Raw genomic sequence first — 19,524 nt, 5'->3', positions numbered from 1 at the left:
GATTTGTTCTTTGCTTCAAAATAGGCCTCAATTTCGGTGATCACTTCTTCATTCGACGAAATTTTCTTACCAGCGAGCATTCTTTTGAGTTCACAACAGGAAATAATCGCCGGTGGACAGATCTGGAGAATACGGTGGATGAGGAAGCAATTCGAAACCAAATTCATGAATTTTTGCCATCGTTTTTACTGACTTGTGACACGGTGCATTGTCTTCGTGAAGCAGCACTTTCTTTTTCTTCAAATGCGGCAGTTTTTCGGCGATTCCGTCCTTCAAACGGTCCAATAACGCTATGTAATAATCGCTGTTGATGGTCCTTCCTTTTTCAAGGTAGTCAATGAAAATTATTACATGCGCATCCCAAAATACAGACGCTATAACCTTCCCACTCTTTGGAGCGGGTTCATCGTGTGCCGTCCACTCGGATGACTGTCGATTGGATTTCGGAGTGAAAGGATGGAGCCATGAAAGGATGGAGCCGATTTGCTTTGCCACCCACTCTATTGACCAAATTCGGTCTCCAGTAATTACTACAGTTTGTAGACCTTAAGATATTTCAGAGGAAAACATTTGGCTAAAGTAACGATATGACCGTCGAAGTTAAAAATGTCCAAAGTTTAGTCTGGACAAATTAAAATTATAATAAATTTACTTGTTAGTAATGCCTATACCTTCGTCCACCAGTTTACATTAGTTCATCTCCTGAATAGCATTGTTTTTACCCTGTATGGAATGGTTTCATACGTTTTGGTAACTCCAAAATCCCATAATTTACAGCTGACTGATTGAAATACAACAAAACGTCTTTGGTGCTCATATACCCTGGACTGCAAGCTTCTGTCGAAATTCTTTGTTATCTCACAGTAACTTCAATTCGTCTTTGGTGGACTTACACCTTAAACTAGGATGCTTTTCAGAGCTTAGATGTTTCCTAATTGAAATAGTTAATGACTAGGAGTCTTTGAGCACTTTCAATCTGCTTTTTGTAACCTTACAGCTTCAGCTGTAGTACTTTTATCCGAACTTCACTTAACATTAGATATGCTTAGTACAATCTTAATTTACAAATTAATTTATTACTAATGTTCTGTTGTAATTGCAATAATACAAAGCATGTGTGTATTTCCCAAATTAAAATAAAACTAAACAACGTAAGTTAAGTTTAAGAATACAGTTACATACTAAACAACTGATTTGGATCGCTTCAATCTTCTAATTTCCTGCGTAGTAGTAGCTTGTTGCTTCTATGTTGCTGTGATTTAGCAAAATTATTTAATGTTTTAAGGCGAAATCTTGGATCACTTCGTGTGTCCATTCCGTTGATTAAGTCGCAATAAGCATTGGTAATTAATCGTAGAACTTTCTTTTGGCAGCGTTGAATTACTCATTGGTTTGATGTTTTAGTGCAATCTCGTTGATTTTAGGTCTAGTTGAGAGTATCTTCTAACTAACCAGTAGAGTTGCTTAACGTTGAGTCTAATATGATGTTTACAATTTAACCTACCATCGAGATGCATACCGAGGTATTTACCTGATTCTGCTTGAGGAATCGAACATCCATCTAGTGATATAATTAGGTTTCCGCCGCATCGCAACATTAACATAGACAAATTTGGAGCTATTAAGCTGTATTTTCAAGTCTCTAGTCCATTTGTAGATCTTGTTGAATGTTACTATGTAACAAATGTTCCAAGTACTGATTCTTTTGTTGTTGCGATTTCAGCAGTATAGAAAAGATACAGCAGTGGTCCCAAGACACTACCCTGTGGAACTTCTGCCAAAATAATATCAAAAGTGGCTCTAAAACTCGATCTTAAGTAATTAGGTTCCGGTTTATTGAATGAATTCAAAAGAGTCTTAAGATCGCTAGTAATGAAATATGAAGGGTTCGAAGCAAAAAATAAAACTATTCTATTCTACGAAATCATATAGGAATTTAACTCATTTGTCACCTCGCTGTATCGATACACTAATTAAACTGTCCCCGTATTTCTGGTAGTGTCTTTGGACGTCCAAGGTTCCGATATGATGCCTGTTCCGTTTAGAAATAGCCTTAATTTGAAACAATGGTTACTTCCAAGGCTGATAAACAATATTTGCATATGCAACAATAATTTTTGGGAAAGGTTCGACTGAGAGCGAAGCAGCGTTACGAAATGTATTTTTTTTTGCAAGGTAGTGGACGGCATAGTTTTTGTTTTGGTTCTTTTCTAGAACCGTTCGACGTAACCTTCTGGAGCTCGTGTCGTGTCACTAGCGCGACGGGCTGAATTCAAATCAATTGTTTCAGCATTCGCGTGAATTTCAACGAGTTTATTCGAGGGGTTACGGCCGTCGGTAGGGAATAACATTTTCATCATCTTTTCAACACTTAATTAAGTAGGAATAATGCGTAATAAAAACGTATCGAGCTTACGTATTATGTTAATTTGATATAGTAATAGATTTCGTTGCATTGCCGTGCTTTTATAACAGTAACACCGTTAATTGATTTCAGTAAAACTGTTTAAATAAATATTACATTGTTGATGAATTATAAATGTTGTTACAATAAGTACAATGATACATATGTTATTTCTTTTACATGTTGGAGCAGTATTCCGGACTTGATTCTTAAAAGAACCTTTAATATTTTGACGATATTTCAGCAAAATCTCGTCTACCATATACAGGTCTCGCTTCCTTTAGCTCTAGTTGCCGTAACACGACCTGAACTAGTTCAGGTTCTTTTTTAAGGTTCTCTGAAGAATTAAATGTGGATAGAAGCCTGGAATACTACTTTAAAATTATTCAGGTAGGGTTTTCCTAAAAAAACGGCCACAGAGGTGTACGTGGTCGTTATTCCGTCTGATCCGCCTGTGTGCTTTTCAAGATCTTCGAAATGACACTGTCTCTACCCAAATTTCACGGAATTCAAAAACTCCCCTCTTGCATATTTTGGTGACTCCAGATTCTAATAATCTACGGCTAAGAAATTAAGACATTACAATCAGCTTTTGGTGACCGTTTATAGTGAATTGTAAGCTTCTATCTAAATTCCGTTAGACTAATGTCAATTCGCAGCCACTATAGTCCGCCTTTGGTGGTCTTAAACCTTGGACTGTGATACATGTGCCAGGGATCCACGGACTAGGGTATTTTTCAGAGCTTGAATGTTTCTTAAGTGGATCAAAATATGGTTAGAGGTCGTTAAGCATCTTTTATCCACCTTTTGCAGCCTTACAGCTTCAGCTGCGACACTTTTGGCCGAACTTCACTTAACTACGCCAAGCTACGCTACGAATAATTAGAATAGTTTAACACATTGTAGAGTAGGTAAAGGTTTGGTCCCAATACACATCCATGCTGTACAACTATTTTAGCTTCTTCTATTGTGGAGTAGGTTTCCCCTTGTTAGACTCTAACAATTCTAGCTGTAATGTATGAGTTTAATAAGCAAGTGTGTTATTTCGGTAACATTTTCTGTAGTTTATCAATCAAGGACTTGTACCAGATCACATAATATAGTTGAACATAAGTTTTTACCTTCATAGTCTTTCTTTGTAGATAAAATAAAACTCTTTTTAATTGAACAGTGTCTAGGAGATTATAATTAGTCTCAGTGATTGAAACATACTTTAACCAAATGAACATATCAATAGTAAATGTAAATAATACACGAAGCTTCGTGATAATGTTTGCGGTTATCGATCGCCAAACGTATCGACGGAATATATTTCAATTAAAATTCCAAACCGACTGGAATTTTGATACAAAAACAGTCGAAAATTGCGAAATGCACGGGGCGCGCTGAATAGTAGCAAAAAACCGCTCAGTGTCGAACAATATTATCGCCGCTAAACAGTTGAGTCAAATAAAATCATTAATATACGTCACATTTGTTTATTTACCTTGAACACCATTTGGAGAGAATGGGGTTACCCTGAGAGGTTGTTCACCGTTCTCGAAAAACAATTAACATTTAACACAGAAAAAAAGGAGCATTAACGAGTTAGAAAAAAAGGAAATGTCGGCGAATTTTGCTGGTGTTTCGGTGTGCAATCGATGGCGTTTCGTCTTCAACTTGTTGGTCAGCTTTTCTCGGACGACCTTGCACATTTTGCTCCGTCGAGCTTTACCTGCGAATGTTTTAGAAAGCTGCGAGCCATGTGATGATGATTGACAAATCAAACCTGTTAGCGCATAATGGGGTCCACGATGACAATAATAAAGAGCCACGAAAAATATTGGTTTATAATAACGTTATAGGATAAGAGATTCTAAAACAAATACTAAACGTTAAACAGAAATCATAATAATCCACCATATTGACATAATGCTTTCGTTAACGTAATTTCATCAGTATTTAGTTTGAGCTTGCTGATACGTTTCTAGTTTATTCCTATAAATTATCTGATACTAGCGACCCGCCCCGGCTTCGCACGGGTGCAATGCTGATACTAAATTAAATACACTACAGAAAAAATATGAACGTTGTATATAAAAACATAGCGGCCCGCTCCGACTTTGCACGGGCATAAAATATATATGCCTATGTCACTCAATGAAAACATGATTAAAATCGATCCAGTATTTTTGGTTCATTCATTACTGCCCTTGGCCTGCACGCATTAAATATGGAGTAAAACAATTCCTCTTCCCCTATACTTACTATGAAGATTTCCTGCTATCTTTGGAATATCTAAATTCATACAATTTTTATTACATTACACATTTTTAAACGCAAATTTTAAATTTGTAATATCTCCGAAAATATTTGTTTAATTTACATGCTGTAAGGAACCATATTGATCTATATTAATTGCACACTGTATTTAAGGTACTTAATTCGATAAGGATTAATGCCGTATTGCTTAAAATAGCTTCGTAAATAAGCCATTTTCTCACGTAAAAAGTAAACAATAAAAATGGTTAATGTGGGTTATCCCTAAAAGATAAACATATACCATCGCGGACTTTTTTGTAGACCTTTTTATGGTGTACAATACTGTAGTACATTAATTTGATCTAACTCGTAGGGTTAGGCAGCGTTTTTGCTAATTGCTAAATAAGCCTAAAAAAAATAGATTAATTTACGACATCACGTTAGAAACCTCTAAAATTAGCAATGTTGCCTTAGTATATTATGCATGTATTATACATATAAACCTTCCTCTTGAATCACTCTATCTATTGAAAAAAACCGCATCAAAATCCGTTGCGTAGTTTTAAAGATTTAAGCGCACATAGGGATATAGGGACAGAAAAGGCGACTTTGTTTTATACTATGTAGTGATAACACATGGGCTGAGAAATCCTTTAATATCACTCTTAGCACAATATTTCTCAAACTTATGAGTAGAATATCATTAAATTTTAACAGCTTTCTTTTGAAGGTTAGTACTAACCCTAAAAGCCATGACTGCATTCATAAAACTAGCGCCAGCTATGTGATAAGCCAGGGACTTTTCAGCCCATACATTATCTCACGTTAGGCAAAAAGCAGAGCAGATCAGACTCAAATTCAAAGAACTATCAATTATATAATATGTTATCAGTCAATTATAAATCTTATTGTCTGTTTGCAGACGATATACTGGTCTACTGTGCAGTTAAGTCCACCAACTTAGGAGATAGAGTTCTACAGGGAGCTGTGAATAAATTACCGTTATGGTCTTTTCCCCCGCTTCCATATTTCCCCTCCAAAGGCCTAAGTCATCCATTTCTGTCGCAAACACAGATAACTCTCATATCCATTTCATCAGTATTTATTCCTATCCATTACTGCAGTCGATCGATTTAGATTCCTGGGAATCATATTTAATCGTTGGCTCACCTGGAGCCACCACATTTGAAGGACTTGGTTGATGGAATTTTTGCAAGAGATTGATTATTATCATAGAAATTAACTCATATGAATATTTCCCTTAACTGTCAATAATTATCGTTTATCTTTGTATCCTTTAACTGTGTACCCCTGTTTCTGTCATCCTAAACGTTGACATTTCGCTGTTGACGTTCAATAAATAATTAACGCGCAATGTGTAATTCAGATTTATTAAGCGGCTCTAGTTTGCAAAGGGTGTTTGATAATATAGACGGTTGTCTTAGATACATAAACCATGAAACGTGCTTTGAATATTACAATTACTATCAATTTTATAGTTACTAACAAAATCTATAAATATCATACTGTCTAAGAGTAGCTGTATAATGTATCTATATAATGATAGCACAATCACCAAATGGAAACTAATACAAAATAATAATAACCAAATAAGAATAGCATTATTAAGATTAGGTATCCCACATTTACTAAGTCATATCAAAATTATGCCAAAGATGACAAATCTACTGAACAATGTAGTATACAGACGCAAAATAGTTACTGGTGCATAGCTGACAGTATGATGGTAACTATTATACCACACAAATAATAAGATTAATCTGGTAAAATTCATCAAACAATTTGGTGTGCAAGGCACTAATATCTAGACTGATATTTTTATAATATCTCCATAATAGGTTTTTCTGGCTCAATTGAGACTTATTTTGATTTTTTTGAAAAAATATGGTCATTCAGTATTTTTATAAACTTTTTTGTCTAGTTGACATATCAATGACATGACATTATAGGAATTATGCACACTTGTAACACTAAATTAATTGTATAATATCAAATATAATCATGTCATGTATTTTAAAATAAACTACCTAGACCATACAGTGATTACAATAAGCAAAATAAATGAAACCTAACCTCGACAATATTATTAATCTCTATATTATGTTTTTAAGACACGTCCAACAATATAAATGTTGTAAATAAAATAAATAGTAACATCAAAATGGTTTTCAGATACATAAATTACCGAATTTACCGATTGAGCTGCTGGCAATCTTGTCCAGCAACATTTACCCATATACTTAAATTATTTCTTCAATGGAACACTAATAAACAACTTATTCCCACTTTTTTTCCCGATATATTATTGCAAGTAGTATAAGAAGTATAAAATATAGATCATCCGCTCAATTTTTTAAGAGTATTTTCGATCATCGAGTAAAAAAACAAAGAGACTAAAATTGGCTAAAGGGCATTTTTTCACATACAAAAATTATTTTTCTAATATTAACACTATGTATGTAAAAATTCGTCTGGTAAATCAATAGTTTTTCCTCAATAGACGGCATTAAAGAAAGAATTATTTAACTAACTGAACGCAAACTATGAAGTCAAGGTGCATTTACAAGTAAATAACTCTTCAGATTTTGACAGCTCTTTGTTATTTTTTTCTTGCTGCGAAACGAATGGCATATAATTGTTTACTGACTGAAATGGACACTTCAACATAGATTTAGTCAAATTAACTTTACTGGCCAATAATTATTGACGTTTAAATAACTAAAAAGTTGTTGCTTTTCGCTGTTAAATATATAAGAGTTCTCTGTTGTCTCCTTTTAAACCAAACACTCTAGAAAGAAAAATTCCATATGAATATTGTTTTTTTTTTGGTGGTCCATTTTTTTTATGGCAAAAGGCATATTTTAGATATTGAATACATTTTAAACATATAAAAGCAAAATTGAGCTTCTCTATATTTGTGTCTTCAACAATTGGAAAGTTATTAATGGATTGACTTTAAATTTGTACATAATATTACATTTTGATGAAGAATGTTTTTTTATTTCGAGGCTCTAAAACTTTGAAAATTAGGCTTTAGGTAGTATTTTTTGTATCATTTCATCTTAATGACCAAGCATGAACAAGAAATATCTTTTGAGACATTTTTCATTAAATAAGGAAACAACTGAAACAAAAAAATAACTGAAAGTTGCTCAACCTTTACTAACAATTACTAGTAATTACTTGATCTGAATTTGCTAAGGTCGTTTGAAAGATCCCAAAGCATCTATAATAGCTTAATCTACTATTTATGTATGAAATATTTAAGTATATTACACAGTTCTATGTATATCAGTTGTTATTTTTCCAAATAGTCGTTCCAGATTGCATTATAGTAAAAAAAACTTGTATATTATGTCTAACTACGCCCGATATCTGTGTTTTTGAGTTAAATTACCTTTTTCGTGTTATTTACGATAACATATACAACATTTTACTCCAAATAAGAATTATATACGTTAGTATTTAATAGAATTCTTGTTAATAGTACCACATTATTCTTATTTTAATTTATTACCAATATATTTGTTATTTATTATTAAATCAGTAAGGCCGGCTTAGTAGCGCACTGGTAAAGGCGATATGACGGTCCTCCTACTGTTGCGATAGCCGCGGGTTCGAATCCTGCTGGGACATGGTCGTAAATTTATGTTTGTTTGCTTAAAATTTGTAATTGTCCTAGGCAAGAGTGTAAAATCCGACAAGGAAAATGATCCCAGTCACGCCAGTAACCAGGCTGGGTAAGAGCGGATGTCTTCTGGGATGATTTCTAAAGTTGGTCACTCGCCAGTCGGTAGGTTAAATGCTGAGGACCGTGGTTCGGAGCCCACGTTAAACTGTAGGTCCAGTCCAGATAAACCCATAGTTGGTAAACGGAGACTTTACCTAAATAATCAAGGATAATTTTGTAGGAATGTTCGTCGGGCAGGTTGATCGGTCGAAATGTGTGGCTGTCGATTCGATTGTTTGTCCGAACACTCACTACTATGTCCGGAAGGAATTTGCACGAGAACTAAAAACACTGATTGAATAAAACTTGTTTATTTGAACACAGAATGATACATATGGTTGACGGGAGAATTAACTGAATATTAGGTTAAGGTGAAGGAAGTACGGTAGCGCTGTGGAAGTGGTACTGTTACAAGGGAGTAGAGAAAAGAGAGCGAGATGTTTTTTTTTTCGTTTACTAGAATGACCAGCTAGAACCAAATGGTCTCCGGCTGATGTCTGGGTTACGACTGTCATAATTTCTTTACTACCGGGGTTTGTGGACGGGTAGGGATTTTATTAAGGTGTTATCGTGTTCTAAGGTTCCTATGGAGAACCTCGCACTGAGCATGATTATGAAATTTTTCACAAACGGGATGCCTGATTCGAGGTGTGTATTGACGTTTCTCATAAACCATGGGGTATTGAGTAACGCGCGGACTATTTTGGATTGGAACACTTGAAGTAGTTCAAGTTATCTCTCCGAGAAGAGCGAGACGTCGTCGTGATGGTCCTTTATAGCCTGGAACTGCATGGTACCAATCCACCGGCGTTGCCAACCTTTGAACTTGTAGCTGAATGCGTGGTGGCCTAAAGGGTCGTGGCGGTCGCCACAGTTTTAATTCCCATATGGTTATTTTTATTGCATAATATTAGTATTATGTCAATAAATATAGATCTAAAAATAAAAATCCCGCCTTTATAATTGTAAAATGTATATTGGCATTTTGGAATAAATACAATTACAATGAAACAGTTTTAGTGCAATATAAAACAGAGAATTTTATAAATACATTATATATAAATGGCATTAAAAACGAATTTTATTACGAATAATATATGTTACCTGTTTAAATGAATCAATGATTTATTTCTAATACCTTGGACAGATTGGGTAATAAGTTTTTTTTACTCTAGGCAATGTTTATTCTAGTTGAAATAATTGTAAAATATCTTTCCCGTCAACAACTTGTAAAAAATAAATTTCACTAATGTAAATGCGGATATTTGATATATTTAACTTTCCCCACCACACTTACGGCGTCTGAATTAAATAATAAAAGAAGAATCAAAAAGGAAAAAACAACCAGAATAGTCAAACACAATAATTTCATGAATCTGAAAAATACTTGATATACTATCAATAGAAAAGTTCAAAATATAATATCAATAGAAAACTAAACAAGAAATACATGTACTCTATGAGTGTGAAAATGCTGGATGAAAAATAATATATAAATAACAAAATGAAACTAGCATTAAATTTTAATAATTTCACATTTTCATGATAAAAAGCTTCATTTATTCCCATTTTAGCATATCCGTTATATAAATCATAAATATGATACGTTATAAATGAAATAAGGAACATTATCATTCAGTTATAAAAAATATTGTTCTAAATAATTTATTTTAGATGTTGGTCGAGCTTTTAAAAAAGTTTGGTATGTGGGCTTAAAGAATAAAATTAAAATTCATGACTCATGTATAACTGATTGATATTTCAAACAGAGTCCAACAAAGAGATGCCTATTCTGACTTAAGTAAAATACAAGTAGGTTTGCCATAGGGAGGTATATTAAAATTAGTCTTTCGATTAATGAAGCGATGAAAGCATTTGGAACATATTATCGCACCAGCTATACTCTCCAGACTTTGTCCCGTCCGACTATTAACTTTTCTCATCAATGGGACACCAATGCAGATCAGCACGTCGCCAATTTCGAAGAAGTTAGCAAATGGTTCGATGAATTGTTTTTCTCAAAGGACAAAAAGTTTTTTGGGATGTCACCCATAAATTCTTTGAAAGAGTGACGAGATGTATAAAATCAAATGACAGGTACTTCTTTGAGTTAGAACAATAATGAGATAGGGAATACGTTCTACAAACTTGTTTTAAATACACAAGAATACAAATTCGTGTCAGCTTGTAGACCAGCGCAGATGAGAATGGTTCTTAAGGTTCTTGGGCGGCACGAGCGACTAGCAAGGAGAGCTCAGGCACCAAGATTAGCGAGAATCTAAAGAGGATACTAAGGGTTTTGGGAATGATACCGATGCTAATCCTAAGCAGTAGGTTCGTTAATGGTTATAAATAGTAAAATAATTAATTTATTGAATATTTCGAAAACTAGAGTCAGTTTTAAAAACTGGGCTACTGATTCGAATTGAACCCCCCAATTCACTTTATAAGTAAGTAGCTTTTGGTTGATCAGTTCCAAAACTGTATCTAGCAGTGTAATTTATAAAATATCGTCAAAACTATCGATACGTAATCCGGCTTTAAATGTTAATATTTAACATCTTTTTGGCAAAAAAAAATCGCGTAACCCGATGATGTTACATTTAACCGTCCGGCCAATGGCGGAGGATCCGGGGGATGATCGACGACCGTCCCCTCCCCGCTAATCAGGCCTAATCGTCCACCGGTCAAACGGCGAACCCTCCCAGCCTCGCACCCCTGCCACCGAAGACGGAGCCGCCGACGGCAGCTCGCGCCGGTTACGCGGCCCGAGGAAGCGATACGCGACGACGAAAAATACCTAACCTACGCCAACACCATACCTCCTGCTCCAGGATTTCGATTTCCCTTTCGTTCCGGGGCCGAGCGCGGCCGACCGCGCCCGAAGAGGCCTCTCGTCCGCGACACGCCGCTGTGCCGGCGGATCCGTATCGGAGTTAGTGGGTTAGAAATGCTCGACGTTGACGGTTGCCGTACACGAAAGCGAAAGTTCCACCGGCGCATCCTCTCAGACCCAACCGCATTCGGACTACGCCACAGCCGTCGGTCTCAGTGACGCGCTTCCCGTACCGAGATTTTCACTTTTCCCGAAACACCCCCCCGCGCGACCGCTCGCCCCCCGACGGATGTTCGGAAAATGACGATGATACTGTTGAAGTCGCACCAGAAGATCCCCGAGATGCCGCTCATCCAGAACCTGGCGCCGCAGAAGGTGTTCATCAAGCAGGAACTGTTGGATCGCGACCTCGAGGGCCACATCCACGCGAAAAATAGACATTTCCCCGCCGATCTGGATCGTCGCGACAAGGACGACGCTTCCGAGGCGGATACCAACGAGACCAACGACAGTCCGTTGGATCTGAGGGTTAATTTCGATCGGGGACACAGTCCCGTCCGGGATCGGGATTCCGGTACCGAGAGTGACGACACCGAGGACAAGCTGATGATCCAGGACGACGCCGACTGCAAGCCCTACAAGAAGAGCCTCATCAAACGATGTAAGTACATTTGGTCGCGGAAAGATTCCCGGCGAGTGGAGAAAATCGCCAGAGCGAAAAAGGCTATTTTTAGCGTTAGACTTCCTGTTTGCATGTAACGCGAGATACGACAAAATATATATAAATCCAGGAAAAAAATGTTTGAATCGATTGGATGTTTTCACTGCCGAATAATAGCACGACCTAAAATCAGCTTCAAGGTTGTAATGGTTCATCGTAACCGAGTTGAATATGCAATATTCATGACGACGTAGAAAATCACAATCACAATTATCATTTCAGAAAAATGTTCAAGAACTAACTTAAATATGACCGATTTCAACTCACTTAAAATGGTTTAAAATATAGCTGATTATTTATTTAAAACATCTATTAATATTCATGAGGACGTAATTTGCAATTAACATTAAACATTTAATTGTCTAAACCTTTAATACTTATCGTAATATTAAAAATATCATAAATATTTTACTGATATTTATTTCAAATTCAATTGGCTATAAACATGAATTTTTCATAATGATATAAAATGCAATTAAGGTGAAAAATTAAAAACATTCCATGATATAAATATCTAATACTTGCCATAATATTAAAAATTTAATAAATTATTTTTCTAAATTAATTACAAAAAAAATCAGACAATCTTTAAAAATTTTTAATCAAAAAAAAAAGTTCAAGTCAACCAAATTTATACCACTTTTTTGTGATATTTAATAAGAATCCCTTTTTAATTTTTAACACTAAATTAACGTATCTATTAACATCTACCACTTGATATTGATTTATTATTTATATTTGGAAATAGGTATATATATATATATATATATATATATATATATATATATATATATAATTAATTAATTTAATTTAACTTTTTTTTTATTAAATTACCTTTAATTAAAATCCCTTTTTCGTTTTTAACACTAAATTAACGTACCTATTAACATCTACCACTTGATATATTTATTATTTATATTTGGAAATGGGTATCTATCATTCATCATTCTCTAATTAATTTAACTTTTATTTTTTTATTAACTTATATTTAACTAAAAGCCTTTTTTACTTTTTAAAACTAAAATAATGCATCTATTAATATCTATCGCATGAGATGTTTAATATTCATATTTGGAATTGCACCATTCTCTAGTTTAATTAATTTAACTTTTTTTTATTAAATTATCTTTAATTAAAATCCCTTTTTCGTTTTTAAGACTAAATTAAGTTATCTATTAATATCTGCTACCTCAGACATTATAATATTTATTATTGGTATTGCATATTGTTTTTCTCTATTTTTAATTATTTTTTTTTCTGTTTTTGACACTAAAATAACTACTCATTAATATCTATCACATGAGATATTTAATATTTAAAAATGTAAAAGTATATTACCCTTCTCTATTTTTAATTAATTTAACTTTTATTTTTTAATAAAATTATATTTAATTAAAAGCCCTTTTTAATTTTTAAGACTAAAATAATGACATGAATGACAATTTAACACTCTAATTAATTAAATTTTTATTTTTATTAAAATATATTTAATTAAAATCCTTTTTTGTTTTTAATACTAAAATAATGTATTCGCTTATAACTACATCATATTTAATATTAATAGTAAGAAAAGTATATTTTTCTAATCATGTATCATTTTCTAACGATTTTTAATTAATTTAGCTCTTAAATATAATTTAATTAAAAGCCCATAAAATTAATTTAATTAGCAATATTGTCGTTTGTATAACGTGATATTTAACGGAATCTAACCTGTAGCGATTTTAGAACTATCACTGTCTTAATAATGTTTCGGTCGGATAGCATCTTCAGGGCTATACTATTTTCTTTGTTTATTTAGCTATATTGTAGCTAATATATAATACGTATACAATCAAAAAATGCATTATTATGTATTTGTAGTTATATGTTGAGAAAAAGAATGATATAATAGATAAATAAAATCGATTTAAAAATGAATACACCTTATTATTTTTCGAATTTGGTGGTGTTATGGGTTTTGGAGTATCATATTCCACAACAGAACATCGTTATATGCATTTATTATTAATAATGTGCAATATCATCGGTGGAATATTGCCGGCAACAAAGGAAAAACTCTCTATTTTCTTCTAGCGAAAGTAAATCATCAGTCGTTCGGAATCAGGTCGGTAAAAATAAACGTTTCGCGAGCCAAGCGGCAAAACCGAAGAAATCCAGTCGATATATGGAAGGAATACGCGCATAGATGAGAAAAGTGCAGTTTTACTTTATTAAAGTAGGTTGTAGAGAAATTGCAAAGAAAGTAAATGAAATCTCTTCAATTTTACACGTAAATGGTCGCGGTGCGTCGGGTCCGTTTTTGTTCGAAGATTTATCGACGTTAAATTACTATGAAATTGAAAGGATTCGTCTCTTTTTCGTCACCCAGACCTGATTATTGGCGCTCACCCACATAATCGTCGAAACCCAAACTACCGTTTCGCCTCCCTACCCCCTCGAGTAACAGTACAGTGTGTTTTAAACCACCCCATATCATCTGTCTCGTAGGGTGAAAGAACCAACAGGTAGAGAGAATCTACAGCTACCTGCAGCATTATATTGAGTTTTTATATATATAATAAGCGCTAGATCAATTGATATAACGGGACTTCACGTATATAGGTCACACGTATTGTTTTACCCATCGAGAATAGTTCGCGAATAAGATTTCGCGTTTCATAACCCACCCAAAATCCACACACTTGTCTTGGGTCATCGTAACGTGTTCGATATTTCATACTAACAGAAAAAATGTAAACTGTAAGAAAGGTGTGGTTTGCCTTAGTTGGATTATTTTCCTTTTTTTTATATGGACGAGTTTTTTTTTCAACAGAGGTCATTTAAATGCTCGTTTAACCAGTTGTTTAAATGAGTACAGTTATTGGTTTTTACAGATATTAGTTTTGGGGCTGTAATTTCGGTTTTCCTTAGTACATCACCTTAATATATAGGTAATACTTATTCAATACAGCTACAGCTACTTAATAACATGTTAGACAAAACGCAGAGCAGATCTGACTCAATATCAAAAAAACTGTACTGGTTAATCTAAAGATACTCCCAACTTGACCTAAGATGAAAGAGATTAGTTTATCAGTCAATTATAAAGCATATTTGGACTTATTAAATGCAAATATGCGCCGTCTAACTGATAAGTAATCCATCGCTGCCAAAACAAAGTTCTTCAAATAATTATTATTTCGCTTTAAAATATATTGAAAGGTTACTGGAGCAATACAACTACTGGACAACATTCAGGAAGTCAGAAGATTGAGGCAAAACAAGAGAGATACATTGAATCTTCTCGTTTTTATACTTCTTCATAGAACATATTGTTTTTCCTTTAAGATATGCTACAAGTTCGTCTACCACAGCTTCATTTAAGCCAAGCCTTTTTCCCTGGATATTCTTTTGGCGTCTGGAAACATAGTAGGCTACATAGTAAATTGAAAAGATATTTGAACCGAAGTTCTCTAAATTTAACTATCATTTAATTTTTATCCACTTGATACTGTTCTTTTTTGACTTTTAAGTCATGTTCCATTTTTTTCTTTGGTAATGTTTCTTTCTATCCTTGCTTCCTAAACTGTCTTATTTCTTACACGCACTGTAGGTTGTCCTGTAAGTGAGCTCTCTTCTTTTTATGTATTTTTCTAAAAATTCTATGTTGAGATCGTTTCTTATTTCAGCATTTTTCATCCAGTTTATTTTTTCATTCCCCTCTTGCCTCCGAGACCTTATATGAACTGGTTCACAAACTATGTTACTAATGAAACAAAAAAAAAAAGGATAACGATGAAAATAGAGTTGTACAAAAGGAATTAATATGATTGTAAATTGCAGATGTCAGGAGCTGCGATAAAATTTGAATAGTTTACTGATCGATATATGGCAGGACAGAGTTGGTCAATATAGTTGTTTTATATATTTTCATTTTTGTTTTGCTTAGAATGAATTCCTTTTCCTGACTTTCATTGATTCATAACGGGAAAAAATTGATAATAATTAGGATAGAGTTGTACAAAAAAAGCAATTAATATGATTGTATATTTCAGATGTCAGCAGGGGCGATAAAATTTGAATAGCCTACTGATCGATATATTATTGGACAGAGTAGATCAATATAATTATTTTATATATTTTCATTTTTGTTTTGTTTGGTATAAATTGATTTTCCTGGCTTCCACTGAACCATCAAATAATTTTATTCGTCTAGGAATGAATTTACTTATTTCTATACTTACTTTTTCAATTTCCTTTAAATATATTCGTGTTAATAGCAAAAATTGTGTTTTTATGATAAAATTAATCACGTCAAATATATAACGCGGATAGCATTGGACAATTCAAAGAAATATGAAATTAATAAACACCGTCAAGATCTCCGCTCGCCGCTAATAATAAAGCCGTATCTCTATATGAGATCGGTGTAAAAAAATGCGCATGAAAAATATCTAAAATGGGTCACATATAATACACACTGAACAACTTTTCCACCTAGCAGTCACAACAGATCAGGCCTGACATTATTTTCTACTTCCAGTCGTATTCGAGCAGTGATAAATCGTATAGTATTTTTTTCCTCTTGCACTGAGTGTGTCACAGCCTTAACCCAGATACAGTTGCGACGCTTATTTACGAATGCAACTAGTATAATACCTTAAAAATGTTTGCCAACGTAATCGTACCATTAGCGTAAGCGAAAATGGTGTAATTTTAAAGTTTTCGTGTGTGGATTTTTAATTCGGCCGATTCGGTGACATCGCTAAATTTTTTTGCGAATTATATTCGCAGAATTTTTATTGATAAAGGACAAATCTACCTATAAATTGTAAACATTTCGGTATATCATCAGAATTATCAATGTTTCCTACATCTTGTTCAAAAAATGGTAGATGGTTATATTCTTACCAGACTCTTTCGGTATTATTTTAATAACATTTCGGAATAATTTTATCCTGTCCTGTTTTAGTCCTGAATTACTACAAAAAAAGGACTAAAAAGGGTCTTTCCTATTTGTTTACACTAATTACTCTTACTAGGTTTTTCCACAAGTTCATAGAACATCTATTTATCAACAATATTTTGAGTAATATTTCTAAACATTATTTCTAAAATTACTTTTGATTAGGAAAAAATTACAATCTAATATTGAAATGGGGAAGATATGTCGTTTCCAAGTATCTGTGGAGATAACTATTTCTGAAATACTACGGAGTACTCCTCAATATGTAGTTCGTTCTCATGACCAGTTCTTCTCTCTTTCTGTTGACATGATCATATGACACCTTTATATTATTTAATCTGATAGAGATTTTTAAATATTTAGTCTCATTCAAACTGATTCTCTATTACTTCTGATTCTCAATTGTTGATGAAGTTCTGAAGTCAAGTTGATGTGTTGAGTTTATGTTGTAATCATTTATTAGTGGCTTCAGTCTTCAATAATTTCAAAATTACCGGCAAAAGGGGACTGATTAAGGGTTTTGGGGATTTTCCGGTTTTAGATATCATTATCATTTCCGCTATTTTCCATATCTTAGGTAGATATTTTAATCTAATATAATCTAAAATAATCTAAAATTTTAGTAGAAGCTGTAGGTATTTTATTTGTGAATAATACTTTGATTTGAAAAAGCTCTGTAAATAATGAGCGATCCAAATCTTATGCATAATGATGAAAGTACATTCAAAAATATTTTAATCATCTTTAAACTCACATTCGGGTGTCCAATTTCAAACCAAATTTGTTCTATGTTATTATACAATCGTGTTATCAATTGTGTTATCGAGATATTTATACCAAATAATTTTTTATAAACAATAATGTGGAAAAAATTCAAAGTTTTTTTCAAGCGCGTCGTAAGACAGGTTGCAAAACGTTTGAGCTGTACTGTACAAGCCAGCGGGTGCCATTTAAGGAACGATTAGTGGTGAGGAAGTGATCATCTATTGCTGAACATATAAGGGCTTCCTTTTCGATAATACTGCGTTAAAGCACGAGCAAGTTCATGTCGCTTAGTAAAGTTTTATTTTAAGGAATCCAATATATTGAAAAGAATCATTTGTTACTGTATTAATTGATTTCATAAAAGTATCCGTTTATTTTTTATAAGGATGTCTAATGGCTCAATCTGGATTTATTATTATTAATATTGGTCTTATTTTTTTTGCTAGAACCATAATTCCGTCACTGTAGAAATTCTGATATATGCGACAGCTTGATACAATTAATGAAGTTTTATAGAGATCGTAGTCGGACGGGGTTAGGTGCGGGCCATACTGTGGAAACTTCTCGTTTTTTTTAATAGCTTGTTTCAATTGCATTAGCTGTTGATAAAGGAAAGTCGAATTAAAGGTTTGAAAGTCTCATGATGAACAATTCCTTTCCAACAACACCAAACACTTCATCAACGTCAGTGTGGTAAGGTTTAAGTCCTGCAACGGTATGTAAAGCTTCTCCGGACATTTCACATGTTATACAAAATGATTCGTTACAAACATGGCTCGAAAAATGTTTACAATTTTAGGAAATTAACGGCAAATCCTTCAAGAAGTATATCACCATGTTGTAGTAGTAGTAGTAGCTTACTTTCTGTTGCTGGGTCTATTAAATGGCTTTAAAATTATTTAAATTAGTTTTATTTCAATCAACTAACAATTAAAAAGACATCTACATTTTTTTGGACACGTCTACATTATTTTTAATCGAATATCTAAAACTGTTCTACAATAGCATTCAAATCCTATGGACAGGCGTCGAAATAATTGTGACGTACCCACAAATATTGGTGTGTGTGTGTGTAAAATACATTCCTGTTTTTAACGTCCATCAAAAGGCCGTTTTTTACCTGGCTTTTATCTATTTCCTTTCGAACTATGGAACCGTTCGAACGATACAGTGGGTAGGAAGGGTCAAAAGAACGGACGAGGTATATCTATATTCAAAAATCCGTATAATGAATGTAAATATTTTTGAATTTCGAAGGCAGACCGATGTGAAAAAAAAAGCAAACGGCGGGAAGAAATATTTTTGTATGCTGAGGTAACGTTTCGTGGCAATAAATAACCAATCCGGTTTTGCTTCAAAAAAATATCAAAAATATAGTAAAAGATAAAACATTTTGTAATATAATCGGACGATCTAAAATTAAAATAAGTGCAGAGAATTTTAGTAAAAATAAACCGATTGGGATCGAAAACTTAAGACGATTTAAGATAAAAATAGAACGAATTCTGAACTCCACTACATTGATATACATTACGGGAAATAACGGATGATTTACGATCAACATATTTCAAAAATCTATTGTGAATCAATTAAATCGATAATAACCTTCATATTTAAAACCAGAAATCAATTTATTTAAAAATATAACCGAGTTGTCGACGATTTTATTAAATTATTCGTTAAATTGTCGCGAAACTTCCGATTTGCATTGTCTCGACGATGACAAAAAAGGCGTAAGGAATAACTTGCGATAAAACCACTTGAGTGGCCGACCGACCATTCCCATCGAAACCCCTTACACTTCGTCACACGTAGCTGCTTCATTGCTCGTATAGAAAGAGAGGAAGCACTTAATTAT

At 33.5% G+C, this 19,524-nt stretch overlaps 1 protein-coding gene across 3 annotated transcripts in view; it reads left to right on the top strand.

Moving 5' to 3' along the window:
* Nucleotides 1-19,524, top strand: part of Eip74EF (Ecdysone-induced protein E74) — a 174,964-nt gene that overhangs the window by 109,768 nt on the left and 45,672 nt on the right. Inside the window, exon 1 of one of the 3 annotated variants that reach the window (XM_076402571.1) lies at nt 11,335-11,893. The exons of the other annotated variants lie outside the window; for them this stretch is intronic. Coding sequence (XP_076258686.1) covers nt 11,533-11,893 — 361 coding nt within the window. The 5' untranslated portion in view covers nt 11,335-11,532. Of the gene's footprint in view, nt 1-11,334; nt 11,894-19,524 lie in introns of those variants that run through there. 3 annotated transcript variants of the gene reach the window in all.

This window comes from Rhynchophorus ferrugineus, unplaced genomic scaffold, assembly GCF_030347505.1.
Source record: "Rhynchophorus ferrugineus isolate W39M unplaced genomic scaffold, kcgeb_rfMv2 rfM4, whole genome shotgun sequence".
NCBI lineage: Eukaryota > Metazoa > Arthropoda > Insecta > Coleoptera > Curculionidae > Rhynchophorus > Rhynchophorus ferrugineus.
Note: the sequence above shows the minus strand (reverse complement) of the source record. Positions and strands in the feature narration are given on the sequence as shown.